The 16016-nt window shown below is 47.8% G+C and overlaps 1 protein-coding gene and 1 long non-coding RNA gene across 3 annotated transcripts; one reads left to right on the top strand and one right to left on the bottom strand.

Moving 5' to 3' along the window:
• Nucleotides 1–5773: 5773 nt before the first annotated feature.
• LOC109774653 (zinc finger protein STOP1 homolog) lies at nucleotides 5774–7517 on the bottom strand. The gene has a single exon (XM_020333399.4). The coding sequence runs from the start codon at nucleotides 7442–7444 to the stop codon at nucleotides 6206–6208; it is 1239 nt and encodes a 412-aa protein (XP_020188988.1). The 5' UTR covers nucleotides 7445–7517; the 3' UTR covers nucleotides 5774–6205.
• A 2476-nt stretch (nucleotides 7518–9993) lies between these two features.
• Nucleotides 9994–13242, top strand: LOC120965438 (uncharacterized). Of its 2 annotated transcripts, XR_006664745.1 has the most exons (5): nucleotides 9994–10821; nucleotides 10903–11484; nucleotides 11566–11628; nucleotides 11928–12008; nucleotides 12643–13242. It is a non-coding gene; the product is annotated as an uncharacterized lncRNA (long non-coding RNA). The 2 variants fall into 2 exon arrangements; XR_005758394.3 differs by having other exon boundaries at nucleotides 9995–10821; nucleotides 11928–13242.
• Nucleotides 13243–16016: the final 2774 nt, after the last annotated feature.

Here is a 16016-nt window from a genome sequence, read left to right on the forward strand (position 1 = left end):
CAACCTGATTGTAGTTCCCGTGCATGGATGCATGCAGCAAACTACATAAGAGAGTGTAACATCACCTAGAGAAAGTAAGGCTAAACCACCAAAATACTTGTATTTTCGGCTTTTTGGGTGTGTTTCTTTCTGGAAAAAGGAAGAATTTTATTTCTTCATGCATCTGCATCAACAGACACACACACACACACAACAAACTGTTTCTACACCAACAGTACCATGATGGTGCAAAGTTGCTCTTACCTAAGAGTGAATTACGCTTTGCGTATTCGCGAAAAAAAGGAGTGAATTACCCGTCATATTTGTACCATCGTTGCTCGGCTCATCGGCTTGATCTTTTTGAGGTCGAAACCACAGGAACATTCATTACTGAACGCAGAAACATAACGGCTAATGACACCAACATCGACCGGCCGACAACACTCACCTCTATAGTCGAGACGCAGTGCTGGTCCGCCGCTAAGCTCCAGCGCGCCGCTGCGTGCCCGCGTCCGTTGCGATCTGGCCTCCTCCTCGAGCAAAGCTATCTGCCGCGATCTGTGTGTGCGCGCGCGCGAGGCGAAATGACGACGCATGATACCTCGCGCGAGCTATATCTCGCTTATGCTCCCCTCGCCTGAAGACTTTTCATGTGCGCTACATTACAAAGCAGGCCCATTTTCGTTCACTCCTTCGCTACAGCTGCGCTTCGCTCATTCTATTTTTTTTCTTTTTTCTTTTTCCTTTTCTTTACTCTAGGTTTTATTCGTTTCTTTATAGTTTTCTTTTGTTTTCCACCTGTTTTTTGTTGCCTTTATCGGTTTTTATTTTATTTTATTCTTATTTTTCCTTTCTCGGTTTCATTGATTTTCTGTTTTTCTTTCTTTGTTTATGTTATTTATAGTTTGGTTATTATTGGTTTTCTTAATTTTCCTTTGTACATTTTTCATATGCATTAGGAACATTTTTTATTCACATGTTTTAAAAAAGCAAATGCATGATTAATAGTTTTTTGAAAACTTATATTGTTTTAATTTCTAGTTTTTTCATACACATCATACATTTTTGTATACACCGGAAACATTACTGTATACAAGATTAACATTTTGTGAAAACCTATATTTTTAACATACACAAAATTTTAAATGTGCATACAAAAAGTGTACGATTAATATTTCTCGTACCCCAATTTGTTGTCCTTTCAGCTTTTTCCCTTCATTAAGAAATGTTTAGGATTTCAAACAAAACGAATTTCAGAAAATATTCATGAATTTCAAATATGCTACGGAATTGAAAAAATGTTCGCGAGTTTGAATTTTTTCTCAAATTCAAAAATGTCTCAAGTTCAAAAAATGTTCATGATTTAAAAATATACTTATGAATTCCACAATTGTTCCTGAATGTTTAAAAAATATTCATTAATTTAGAAAAAAATTAAAAATTGAAAAAATGCTCATGTAATAAAAAATTCATGAATTGAAAATATGTTCATGGATTCAAAAAAGTTTGCTTATTTCAAAAACTATTCATGAATTTGAAAATATGTTCACGAATTCCAAAATTGTTCATGAATTAAAAATTATTCTTGGGTTTGAAAAATGTTGATGAATTTCAAAAAATGTTTGCAAGTTTAAAAAATGTCATGAAATAAAAATTGAAATAAAGTAAAATAAAATAAAATACATAAAAGGCAAATAAAATACAACAAAAATAAAATTCTTTTTTTTAGGACAAGCAAATAGCTTTATTACTCAATAGTCTGGGCTACATCGCCCATTACAGACTCAGCAACAATGGCTGGAACCACATAATCGGCTACAAGGACTTTTCCAACAGGGAGAGCCAAGCCTAACTTAGCTAGGTGGTGGGCAGGCATATTAGCCTCCCGCTTACAGTGGACAAACACACAAGAAGAGAACCATAAGCTGGCTTGTACTTTGACATCTTCAATCACATGGGCCTCTTTTGAACAATCTGGAGCACGTCTGTTAAGGGCTTGCACAACCAGGAGCGTATCCGTTTCGATCATAAGACGCACCACACCTAGCTCAGCCGCAAGGTCCATTGCCTTCTCCATAGCTCGCAGATCAGTACTAAATGCATCAGCGACATGGTCTACCCGACCAGCCCGTGCAGCCATCACCTCACCAGCACTATCCCGCACCACCACACCCCAGACACCATGCCCATCACCTGGGTTATAAGAGCATCTCCAACAGCCGCGCTAAACAAGCGCCGCGCCGTAAATTTGGCCAGTTTAGCACGCGCGCAACCCGGCGGGTGGCTCCAGCAGGCGCGCAATAACCGCACGCGCGGTATAAGGAGTTGGGCGCGCGGTCGGATTCGCTATCTCGCGCGGTGTATTTGGGGCGCCCGCTTCCGCGCGCGGCACACTCGAGCGCTCGCGCGCTGCACTCTCTCTTCTCCGCCTCCTACGCCCCGCGCGCGCCGGCGCCGGCGAACTGCACCCCATGGACGCACGTGTCGGCACCCCGCTCACCCCATCCTATAGCCGCGACCCCTCCACCGCTGCCGCCGCCGCCGCAAACCCTAGCCCGGGTGGCGTTGGCCTCGCCTCCGCCGGAGCTCCTCCGACCATCGGCCTCCCGCGCGGCCTCTTTATGCCGCCGCGGATGACCTCGGCGACGGGTGGCGTCGCGCCGGCGCTGGCCCGAGCCGCCGCCCCCTCCTCGAAGCTCCCCAATGCGGCGCGGCCAAAGAAGGGCAAGACATCGGCGAAGAAGAACAAGGCGGTGGACGGCTCCGGCACCTCGAAGGCGAGGAGGAAGAAGCTTGCAGGGCGTGCGAGAGGCGCGGCGGCTACCGAAGCGCCGACGAGCTCACTCGTTGAGCCGGCGGCCGACGCGCACAACATGTTCGACGAAATGCCCCCAAGGTAAAAAAAATTCCAACTTTTCTTTTCTTGTTATTTTTTCAATGCATTCACATATAGATAGCTTATTTGCATTGTTCAAAAAACTTTGTAGTCTCAATGATGATGCATACATGTCAACTATGGGTGTTGGCTCCAACAATTCGCATTGGTCTCAAACCAGTGACATGCATTTCGAAGACCATGAGTTCGAGGTGGACGAGGAGGGTGAGGGCATTGTCGACGCACCGAAAGGAAGAGCGGGCAATTACACCAACGCCGATGACATCTTACTATGCAATACTTGGTTGCAAGTGTCGAGGGATCCATCCGTTGGAGGTGATCAAAGTAGAGATGCTTATTGGGGGCGGATGAAAGAACACTTTGATGTTCACAACGTGAGTGGAATTGATCGCTCCGAGAGATCATTTCGGTCTCGATGGTTGACAATCAACTCGGATTGTCAAAGGTAGGCGGCCTGTCAAAAGGCGGTTGACAAGTTGAACCCAAGTGGCACAAATGAGGACGATAGAGTAAGTGGCATTTCATACATGTTCATCATACATGTTTATTTAAAAAAAATTATTTAAATTTTTTTATTTAAAGCTTCATCATGTACTAATTAATGTTCATAGTATATTGTAAAATTTTCATTGTTTATTTTAAAAATATATCTTCTGTAATTAACAAATGTTCATACTTCATAGTGTAACTAATAGATTCTTATTGTGTAGTAAAATTGGTCATCATATATTAAAAAATGTTTACGGTTGTAAATGAAATAGCGTACAATTTTAAAAGTGTTCACATACATTTAAAAAGTTATTCCTGCATGTTTAAAAACTGCCAGTTTATTTTTAAAATGCATGCATCGTTTTTCAAAAGAAAAGAAAAATTAAGAGGAAGAAAAGAACTGCAAAAATGAAAAAGAAAGAAAAAAGCAGGAAAACAAGAAAAAGAATTAGAAAAAGGGAAAAGCAAATGCTAGAGACGGAGAGAAAAAGCTGTACGGAAAACCAGACTATAGCCGTAACAAAGAAGAACAGAAAAGCCGGTGAAGCTTGCTCTGTGTGGTAGTTTCGTTCCTGAGCCGGCTCGATATAGGTTCATAGTAAGCGACCCGAGCTTCTAGCTCGCCATAAGCAAGGTATAGACTCTCCCTGTTCTGGATTGCTGAGCTCATAAGCGCTACTTGAGTTCTCCTTCTCAGTGTCAGTGACTCTTCCACTGTACTTGACGTGCCTTCAGACTTCAGTGTCACGATAAACCAGAAAGTATCACTCAAAAAAAAAGAGAGAGAGATAAACCTGAAAGTGCAGAATCTGGTCATTGTATTGCCGCATGCCTATTTGGTTCTCAGCTTCTGAATAACAAGGCGTGATTCACTATTTTAATGCCTGCAATTTGAAGCAAGTCCCTAAGTTCTCCCTTGTACAGGTAGTAACTTGGCATGTGTTGGTGCATTGCCAAAATTTCCAGCTCCAGCCTAATGCTGTCCTTAAGTTCAGTTTGGATCATTATCTGTAACTCCAGCACCTCAATTCCCTTCAGAAAAACCAATCAATACCATCACCATAATGGCTATTGAATTGCAGGAGTAGAAATATTTTGCTTTAATCAGTTCACCGTTCTGTGCATGCTAATGCCAAGTGCCAACCAATTTTGTTTAACATCAAAATTTCCTAGTTAATACGTACTGTGCAGAACTTCAGAAGCTCAGATGATACATTACCAACTCTCTGTTTTAGCGACGGATGTGAAAACCCTCTCGCAATCTAAACCAAGCAGATTTGTATGGACGGAACCTACTAATTTCTTTTATACACCTTCATGAACATCTAACCCATACACTGTATAAAGGGGTTTGCAATAAATATATCCAGTGCCTGTGACTAAAACGTCTTATATTAGTTTACAGAGGGTGCACTAGATCGATGGCTTTCGTGGTAAGCTGAGCAATGCGTTTGTCGTCTGTTCAGTCTTTGCCACCGATGAGCTCGTGCGGCCGAGCCTGCCAGCCATCAGTTGCTTTGTTCGCCCCTGTGTGCATTCTGGCCTCGGGTGTGGTACACCCCCGTCGTCGATTGCCGCTGGACTTTGCGGACGCGAAGATTCATTTTCCGTTCGCTACTGGCGACCTAGGCTACGCCGGAGATCTTCATTGGGCGCATGTTGCCTGTAGATTGGTGGATCGGATGGGATTTGGTCGTGTGCGCCTCCATTTTGAGTCCATATGGCTTCAGGTGGGTATCACGTGAAGCTTCGCTGTCTGTTAACATTATGGGACATGTCGGTATTTCGATTTTCATGATGAAGACAGTGGCGGAGAATGTCATGACGGCTGAGATCTTCATGATGAAGACAGTGGCGGAGAATGTCATGACGGCTGAGATCTGAGACCTAGTAATGGCGGACCAAGCTTCGAGGCGATGAAGACTTTGCTTGGTGTTTCATGACTCGTAGCAGTGACATTGGCAAGTGGGGGCAGCAACACAGGAGGAGTACAAAGTCTGTTCTTTCAGGGTGAAAACCCAAGGTCCGGCCTTAACTGGTTGTGCTTGGCAATGACCTTGTTGAAGGCATTGTTTTGAGAGCGTGGATTTACTCAGGGTGAAAACCTAAGATCTATGATCGGGCGACGATGGCGCTTGTGCACCATTTTCTTTTTGGAGGCGTCGTTTTTGAAGAATTTGAATTTCGGGGTGTTGTCTTGGTGGTGGTTTGTGTTGCAGCTACAATAAATTGACCATCGTAGCGGGATCTTTTGTTTATTTTTCTTCTTTAATTTTTTGGGCTGTGTGCATCCGTAATGTCTTTAGGACATTTCGTTGTTGCAGAGGCCGAGTGTAATTGGTATCTTCGCGATATTAATATATTCCCTTTGTCAACAAAAAAAAATCTACCTTCAAGCTAAACTTGAAATTGCATAACTCTAGTCACTGTATACGCTTATTGATGATTGTGATTATCATATATGATGAACATGGAAGTCTGACCTCTGAACTACTGAATAATGCCTGCAACTGAAGCAAGTCCCAAAGTTCTCCAGCCAAGTAACTTGGCAAAAGTTGCCATTCCAGCCTAATGATGCTTTCATTAAGTTCAGTTGGATCATTATGTACAATTGGATCGTTATCTGTCACTTTAGCATCTCAATTCCCTTCAGATTAATAAAAAAATCAATGCTATTAAATTGCAGGAGTAGATTAATCAGTCCACTATTTCCTTTCTTTTAGAACCCACTGTTTCCTAATTGCTGTGCAGGCTAGTGCCAACCAATTTGGTTCAACATAAAATTTTCTAGTTACTCATCATCAGGTTGAGAGAGTTTCTAGATTAATCTATCCTCTGATATCAGAAATTGAAGTCCATTGCAACTGCTCCCAACAGGTCGAATCCATCGAAGTCACAGAAGTCAATGCCGATCGGGGAGGAGAGCTTTGCTCGGCCGTCATCCATGCCCCCTTTGGCGCCGGAGAAGCTGAGACCATCGAGCATTTGACCGGAGAAGCTCTGGTCCACCACGTTCACCGCTTCGCCACCGCTGACCGGCAGCGGCTGACCGGAGCTGGGCACGAGGATGCTGTCAATGGCAGTGGCGGCAGTGCAATGGCCGATGGCTTCGTCGTCGCTGGGCGGCAGAGCGGGCGTGTGGCCGCCGTCGAAGATGGCGACGTGGGCGAAGAGCTTGTCTTTCCTGGAGAAGGAGACGCCGCAGGAGCAGACCCAGCGGTCGCGGCCGCAGTGCTTCTCGTGGGTGCGGAGGTCGGCGAGGACCGAGAAGCGCTTGACGCCGCAGCGGCGGCAGACGTGGCTCTTGTCGCAGTGGCTCCGGCGGTAGTGGTTCTTGACACAGACGGGCGTCTTGAGCGGCTGGAAGTCCCTGTGCTCCCTGTTGCGCTTGCACCCGGCGTAGGGGCACGAGTAGAAGAAGCGCCTCCCCGTCCCCGCCCCCGGCGCCGGCGAGCCGGGCCTGGCGAGCGCGCCGGGCGCCTTGTACTGGTCGCCGTGGCCGCGCATGTGCATGCGCAGGTTGGCGTCGCGCTTGAACCCCTTGCCGCACACCTTGCAGCAGTGCGCGTGCGGCGCCAGGATCTCCTCCTTCTCGATCTGCACCACCTCGTACGGCCCCTCCCCTTCAATCTCCTCCTCGCCGGCGGCCTCGGCGTGGCCGTCGCCGGAGTCGTCGTGGGTGCCGTTCGACAGCGACGGCGACCTCTCCTCGCTGGGCTCGAACGGGGACGCGTCCGCCGCGCCGGCGCCGGAGTCGGAGTCGAGGTAGTTGGCGATGGAGACGAGCTGCACGATTATGCAGCGGAGCTCGGCGGAGACGATGGCACGCTGCTGCTGCGGGTGGCGCGGCGTGGAGCAGAGGATCCCGCGGAGGTGCCCGATCTTGTGCTCCAGGAAGGTCAGGTACGTGGTGAGCGCCGCGCTCGGGTCCGACCGGTGCTCCTCCGCCTCCTGGCCATGCCGGCTCTGCCCGTGCCCACTTCTGTCAAGATCGCAGGCCTCCATGATCCCAGCCCCCCTCTGATGATTGGGCTGAAGGTACAAGTCATTATTACTGGCGAAATGATCGGAGCTGCACATAATGGAGATGTGGACTTTGTTTCTCTGTTTTTGTCGGCGGTGAAGTGGTGTGAAATAGTTCGTGTGTGGGTGTGTGGCTTTGGGCTTAGCCAGTGGAGCTGGTTATATATGTGCACCGAGCTTGGGTGGGCGGGGTCCATGGCGGCGGCGTGGCGCAGGTGGAAGGAAGGCGGGAGGCGACAGCGAAGGGTGGAGAAGATGAAGATGACGGAGCGAGGCCGCACATGCTTGCATCTGTCAATGCGCACGGGCTGACCGGTCCGTGATGGGCTCCTCTCCTGGCCCTTGGGGCACTGCCTTGCGCCACGAAAGCGACGCCATCTTGCCCCTCTCCAACCACAGAAGATCATAAAGCCTAGAGCGCAGCGCGTTGCGTCAAAGCTTGACTTCCAGAGTGATGGATCGCCCCATGAATCCATCAGCTAAAATTGTCACAAATCCTTACGAGTCGTCGTATTGACAGCCTTCGTGTGCATATAAAGTCCATTCGGTATGTACTACTCCCTCGGTTCACTTTTATAAGTCGTTTCAGACAACTTAAAATAAGTTATTTTGCACACTGTTTGAAATGCCTTCAAGACCCGATAAAAATGAACGGAGGGAGTACCACAAAAGCGGCCAGGCAAAACACAAAGTAAGAGCATCTACAACGGGACGCAAATCCGGCCTCCTATCCGCCCGCGGACAGCGCCCGTCGGCCCCTCATATGTTGCCCCGCACATCCACATACGTCAAATACCGATTCTTAAATTCATGCAATCCATGCACGTCGATCATACGATACAAAATTGTTCGAATTCGACCGTTCGTGACAAAGCAAAAACAAATCATAGTTCAGCAAACCGGACACACTTAAATGAAATCCATGTTCGACGTGGGGTTTGGTAGGAGGGCAGCGGGTGGGCGAGAAAGGGTTTGGTGGATTTGGTGTAATTTGCGGTCGGGTCGGGCTGTTGGGTCGCCCGGGCGCCCCATATCCACCCCAGATTCGGGCTGGATGTGAGGGGTGCCGGTCAGCCCAGGCATTTGAGGCCTGTTTAAGGAGCCCGTCCGGGGCATGGTTTTGTGACCGGTAAGGGACTGGGCCATCCGCCCGGAAGTTTAAGCGGGTTTGGGGCGCCCGGCTATAGGTGCTCTAAGAATTGGCATATTGACATCCTCCCTATTATGTGACCATTTGTCCATGGTACAACCTTTTTTCTCAATCTCAAATTGGACTAAAAAACACATTTAGTTAAACCACATTAACAATCAGCAAAGGCTGAGCACGGCGGCTGTTACATGTGGAGGCCGTCGGTCACGGACGCGGCGAGATCTTGGACGAAGAAGAGCACTTCGGCGAGGGCAGAGACGATCCCAAGGGCAACTAATCCCGTTGTGGGTGGCGATTTCAACTGCATTGCTCGATTTCAACGAAGATGCCCAACACTGTAATAATAAGCATCAAGGCAGACTTCTATGTGGGTGTCCCACCTGATGCTTGTCATAATTTCAAGTAACAGTGTTGATCCAACTCCTCCTGCTCCTCGCCGATGAGGGCGGTCACTTCTTCTCCTTCGAGAGCGAAACCCAGTCTGGCCGCGAGGAGGGAAGTAGTGGAGGTTGTGAGTAGAGGGGACTGGAGTGGAGGTCGTGAACGGAGGAGAGGAAAGTGAAGGCCGTGGGGTGGCAGGGATAAGGGGGTGTTTGGTTCCAGGGACTTTTTTGTGTTGGGACTAGAAAAAGTCCCTAGCAAACCAAACAGGGTGGGACTTTTTTGGGACTCTTTGCTAAAAGTCCTTAGAAGCACCTCCTTAAGAGTCTTTTTCAAAAAGTCCTAGGGACTAGAAAAAGTCCTAGGACTAGAGAACCAAAAACCACCTAAGAGCTATTTGTACATGGCGACACCATTTTATAGCCGCAGGCGGCGAAAAAATGTGGCGGGAATAGCTGCAAGCGGTTGGCACGCGGGCGGCCGCCATTAATGGGTCGCGCGCGAGGACGAGCAGGGAGGTGAAACTTTCTTCCCCCGCGAGTGGTTAGTAGATGGAGCGTCCTCCACGAGCGCCCCAAAACCTTCAAATATGGATGCCTGCATGCTGGATATGGCGTGCCCTCGTTTACTTCGGCGACTAGGTGATGAATGACGACTCTGCTAGAATGGTTTTTGAGCCAAAATCATCACATCGTCCGTTACTATCTCAATTAGCCCGATGTGACCACTCTGCTAGAGTTGGTCGTACACTACGATGAAATATTCAGGATTCCCATATTGAAATACTTTTTACCATGAAGCTGCAGCAAATATTCTCACAAAATTCAAACCTAATTTAGGTTTGTTTGAAATTCATCTACAATGGGATAATAATCTCCACTACAATTAAACAATCGAACAAGAACTTTCTTACGTGTACCCCGTAATTAGTCCCACAATACCGCACGAACCAATCTAGACCACACAATTAGGTTCAGAAGTCTAAATCTAACAGTCATCATTGATCAAATATTTTTATGGTGTGCACTTACCAATTTCCGATGACTGACCGTATTCCACCAGGAGAGGCTGCGTCCGCTGCGATCCCGCATCCCCTACAATCACGGAAGGCAATGATCCTGATGCTGAAATCACGCAAATAATTTCCTTCTATGCATCATGTCCTGCCTCCTGCCGCTTCTAAGCTCAAACACACGCACAGGAAAGCCTCATCGTGGGTCATCTAAAAAGTTACAGACGCTACAATCAGGCACCCCCGCTGCCGTCCTTTGGAGCGGCTCGCCCCCCGGCGGTCCTCCACTCGGCCACCACCTCGGCCACCGCCTAACGCACACCAGCTTCTCTTTAAGCGCGGAGTCCGCGACTGCTGGCCGTGCGGGAGAGTGCGGGTCCCGTGGCTCGAGGCGGTCGGGGATGCGGGGATCCAGGTGTCGGCGGAGGATCTCGCCGGATCCGTTCAAGGCGACGGCGGCGACGGCTTGTGGCGAAGCGAGGAGACACGGAGGAGCCCGGGAAGGACGCAGCGCTTCTGTCAGTGCTGGGAAGATGCGGAGGCGACCGGATCCGGGGCGGCGGCGGCGGTCGCAGTTGCAGTCGACTTCGGTGGTAGATCGTCTCCAGCATTTCCGACACAAACAAGGCCGTCGGGAGGTCCTGGCTCGCCAACCAGCAACTGGACGGTAAAGCCTGGTGACACGTGGGCGGAACCTCATCCCACTGCCCCCGCAGGCATTCAAGGGCATCAAGCAGATGGAGTTCATCAAGACCTGTATTCTTTTGACCCCTTTTGTGAAAGGTAAAGAATGTTGCTGGAGACTATACAACATATATGCTATACAACCAACCTCCCCAGCGACGTGTACCAAGACTTCATCAAGACCACGACCGAGATTCGAAAAAACAGGTATGTATGTTCTGAATAAGTTCTCTCTACCAGTTGGTATGGTTGCCTTGTTGATCACATTAATACAATTCCCGAATGCAGTGCTGACCTTGATGTTGAAAAAAGGAACATCTGCCCTGAAAACTGCATAGAGGCGGCACTGAAACTATCCCAGGGCTGGGCTACAGTTAAACAGGGCTACTTGAACTTTACTGAAGGTCGTAGCCCCGTCGAAGGCAATGGCAATGTAGATGCTGATGTCAAAGCCCTTGTTGTCAACCCCTTGATACAAAAACTAATGGATATTCTTTCCAGACCTGTAGGTGCTGAAAAGGTTCTCATGGTTGCTCCTTGTGTTTGCCTGTGGTTGCTAACTTGGTATTCGATTACCTCATGACTGCAGTCATACCCTTACATGAGCGACAATGATTATTCTGCTTTTTTGCAAACCACGCAAGATTTTTGTAGCGACAGGACCATCACCCCTCGAGAAATTTACAAAAACGTGCCTATTAGTTCTTCTGAAACTTTGTGCTATGTAATTCTGCAGTGATTTCTCTGAGGAAGATTTGAAATAATGGGGCGTCTGATTTATAATTCCTTCTTCGTAGGTGAACAGATGTATGAGTAACTGTCAAGTTGTTGGAATAGTTTGTGCATAATTATCTCCCTACAGACCTAAAGGTACATTTTCTCAGCCAGGTAACAACATTCAGTTTATTAACTCATGTGTGACGTGATGGTCTTCTTGGTTCTCCTTTGTAGGCCTCTTTCTAAGGGTTAAAGCATATGATAATCACAACTTGGATAGTATCCATATGAAAGAAGGTGCGCAGAAGTTTTCTACCCTCCTGCCTTTAATACATACAGTTCCCAGGTTCTTTGTTTCAGCATTCACCTATGGTAACCAGATGCAAGTATCCATCCTTTTTCTATGAATTACTCCCAAAAATGCAATTTGCAGTCCACAACTTGAGCTATTATTTGTTTATTTTTTTACTGGTTGCTTCCTAGCTATTGATCAGTACATGAATATCGTCATGCTATCATTCAGCAGCCGGATCAGTAACTACATATATGACTATTTCTTGATCAAGTAACTTCATATATGTACTCATCTCTGATAGGTAACATCATTATGCCGCCGCTTGAAGATAAACAAGCATTTACTCTTTATTGATGATGATCCTGAGCGTGATGATCTGTTGGTGAGTCAGAATAATTCTTACAGATCGAAGTTGGCACCAATCGTATGTGGGTTTAAAAAATATGAAATTATGAGAATAGACAAAAACGCTCATTGTTAAAATTATTTGTGTGTTTCTAAGTAGAGTTGTCGAATGTGGTGGTATCCATATGATTGGTGTCTCGGATATAAATTGTCTTCTTAGGATGAGTTGAATTGTCGAATTTCATTCCAGGCTTGAGCTTGATAATGATATTACTTCTAATGGGCTTTGTAATGTGCTTTCATTGAATTATGTCAGTAGAGATGCACAATGTGCGTACCTGTCAGGTTTAGCTTAACTCGCTGTTATTGGGGTAGTAGAATGAGCCCTCCAAGCTTGCTAAATATTTTTTTATATAAGTACTGCATGCCTGATTATTCTTATTGCTTATTATTTCAGATTTTATCAGCTAATTGTCTCAGCAAAAAATATATTAAGTGTTCCCTTTATATTTCATTTTTTAGCCTCTATTGTACTCTGCACCCCTAGAAGAATGAAATTAGTTTATGTTCTTACATACTTATTTAAAGCATTTATATAAAAGGAATGCGGTAATCCATTTAAATGAGGGGATTATTATGCCTCCAACTTGTGCTTACCATGGGTGAGTCAGGATTCAGGAGGCCTAATCTACTTATCCTGCGAAGTCAAGTGAATGAATCGCGGGAGATGCTACTGCTGCTGGTTGGAACGCTGATGATCGTGTGTGTGCTTGTTGCCGCTGCTTGCATGTGGATGAGTAGTATAGTGCACAGCTGCATGAGCTTGGGACATATGTGCTTTGATACATTGCTTTTTTTCGCTATGGGCTTTAATATTCTACTCCATTTCCGAGGGATAAAAATGTTTGAGGCTACTATAGTATATGTGAAATATACAATTATTCATTACTTGTTTTCTTACCATCTAATGTGTTTGGCATTTCTTCTTTCGGATTTACATCTCCTCTTTGTGCAGGAGGTACAAGGTCTCACCACATGTTGAAGTCTACTTTCAGTTATTCTATTTTCATTTTCATTTTTGTTTCTGTATTTTTCTGCGTTACAAGGACTTGAGGTGATTGATGGGTTGTAGGGCATGGGGAGCTTCACGATTATGCATTTTTTTTCTATATTTAATATATCATTGTTGTTGTTAATTTTATTGTTTGATTACACAAAGTCATGGTAACACTGTATCTATAGATTGTGATACATGGAGATGCATTTTGCAAGGTTAATTGTGTACCCTATTTATTGATACTTTGACGGTTCCTAATTTAGTGGTTTACACTGAAGGTGCATAGCATCAACGAAGGTATGATTAAGCTTAAGATTTAAGGAGAAATAATAGTTATATATGAAAGTTAAATACACATGGTTTGTTGCTTCCGTAAAGGATGGTGTTATGATAATAGATCAAATATGCTCAATGTCTTCACATTTTGTTGGCATATGGATCCAGAGCCGATGACCAAGATGTTGTCTATGTGTGTGTTACTTAAGTGCCATGTTGTGGGACAAAATTGGCAAGGTACTGTTGTATGTGATGTGTTTTTGCTAAGTCTTCATGGTTGAGAAGTTCATTGAGATATGGTGCTCATATGAAAAAAAACATTATCTACAAAACCTACATTTATTAGTTCAAATTAAGATGGGGTATGCTACCCGTTCGCCGGCTGATCTTTCTAAAAGATCGGCTGGCTCGCGGATTTAACGTATCAGCGCCCTCCGTCATTGCAACATAGGTCTTGTTGCAGAAAATTTCTGCAGTAAAGGTCTTGTTGCAGTTTTTTTTTGCAACTCAGGTTTTGTTGCAGATTTTTTGTAGCGGGGTTTGCAAAAAAATAAATCATCTTCACCTTTTTGCAACATAGTTGATGTTATGGGGGAAACTTCTACAACGTTGGTAATGTTGCAGAAGTTGCCAAAGAAAAACATCAGGAGCCAGGGGCGTGTCACGTGGGACATGTGTTTTGCGAGCGAAGCGGCGAATGGGAGCCACAAAATCAGCCGGTCGAGGGGAATCGATTCCCAATTAAGATTCAAAATAAGTATGATGACTCAGGAAATATTTATACTATTATACGTGCGTTACACCTGCATACTTACTAGTTATATGTAAGTTGACTTAGTGGGAAGAGGAACAATTGAAGGAGGAAGAGGGAAAAGGGCGGCCATTGAATCTTAGTCTAATGACCTTAAAAATGACTTACTCAAAGTAATTTTTCAGATGACTAGCATACAGCCAGGCCCTTACAACGGAATTTGATCAAACTAGTACTTTGAATTTTCTGAAATCTTGGTTTCTTGGAAGAGGCGTCCACGGTTGCCGAGCACAGGGCGAGCTGGGGCCATGGCTCCCCCCATGCCCCCCCTCCAATGAACATACATGCATCATTGGCCCCCCTCATATGAACTTCCTTCCTCCGTCCCTGGCCCGACTTGACACGTTAGAAATTGCAGCGGGATCAGATGGCATGTAGTACAATATTTGATAAAGCAGATTTATCTTAAACCGAGCAGCTTAGAGCAACTCCAACGGGCCGACCCAAATGAACGGCGATTTCGTCCGCTTTTTGTCCGTTTGGGTCGGCCAGTCGGACACGGATGCCCGCTTCCGCATTTGGGTCGGCGTGTACGCCCAACGCTGGCCTGAACCCATTTTAACGGCGCAAAAAAATAAATAAACACATGCATATTAAAAAAAGAGAAACAACATTAATTAAATATTAAAGCCGGCCACGAAGGCCGGCGAGAGTCCACGCGTCCACATTTGCATTTAAAAAAAATAAAAAACAGCATAAACTACGAGGCGGCGCGCTGACCTATGCGACGTCGGCGTCGTCCTCGGGGTCCGTGAGGTCGATGAGCGTCGGCGCCAGCCCGGCCCAGGCGAACGCCGTGTTCCAGAGCGCCGTCATGTCGGGCAGTGCCGGGGCGGGGGGGGGGGGGGGGGGTGCGGCCGCCTGTGCAGTCGCGGCCTGGCGCGCCTCCTCCTCGGCCTCGCGCTGCTCCTCCTTGAGGTCGCGCTCGAGCATCTCCTCGTACTCGCCGCAACGGCGCTCCTCTGTCAGCCGGCGCTGGCGCCACATCTCGAGGTACGCCTGCTCCTGCGCTGGCGTCGCCCTCATCAAGACCGGCGGCGCGCATACCCACTCGCGCACTACTCCCGTCCAGGAGTAGCGCTCGATGGGGGACGGCTCCCACTCCGGCTCCGGCTTGATGAGGGATGGCGGGGCCACCGGCGGCACCACGCTGTCGCCCGCCGCGGAGAGGGCAAGGGCCTACGCCATTGCCGCCTCGTACCGAGCCTCCTCTTCCGCCTCCGCCGCCTTCGCTCTGTGCCGCTCGTCCTCCTCGCTCTCCTGGTAGACGGCCGCAAGGGCCGCCTGGTCCTCCTCGCGGACGACGAGCGTCGGTGGCGGCGACCTCCGGCCGACCTCGCGCACGCCCCGTCGCCTCGCCTCCTCGTGCTCGAACGCGAACCACCTCGCCCAGTTTGGTGAGTCGGTTGCGTAGGCGGGGTCGCGGCGCTGCTCCGGCGTCAGCAGCGACCGCCGGGGCCGCACCTCCTCTGTGTGAGCACGAGCCGTCCGCGGCGCCGCCGGCACTGGGATCCTATCTGGATCCAGATGCTAGTCGTGCGGCAGCGTCACGTCGGGATACCGCAGAGGCTGGCGGTGCTGCCAGTACCACTCCGCCTGGTGCACTGGCATGTTCACGCGCTGCCTCTGCCGGCGAGGCGCCGGCACCGGCGGAGGTGGGAGGAACTCTGAGGGGAAAGGGATGGCGGGGGACTTTCCCTTGGCCTTGCTGCCGCTGGCGCCGGAGAAGAGGCCCATCTCGCTGTGGTTGTGGTGGCTAGGGTTTGCCAGCGACGAGGGAGCAAAGGATGGCAGATGTGGACGGCGAGTTTGGATGAGGACGGCCCCGCCGCACGGTCGGCTTAAAAAAGGACGAGAGCCGTCGCTGACGCGTGGGCCCGTCGTCATAAATTAAGCTGACC

The sequence above is a fragment of the Aegilops tauschii genome, chromosome 5 (genome assembly GCF_002575655.3).
Source record: "Aegilops tauschii subsp. strangulata cultivar AL8/78 chromosome 5, Aet v6.0, whole genome shotgun sequence".
NCBI lineage: Eukaryota > Viridiplantae > Streptophyta > Magnoliopsida > Poales > Poaceae > Aegilops > Aegilops tauschii.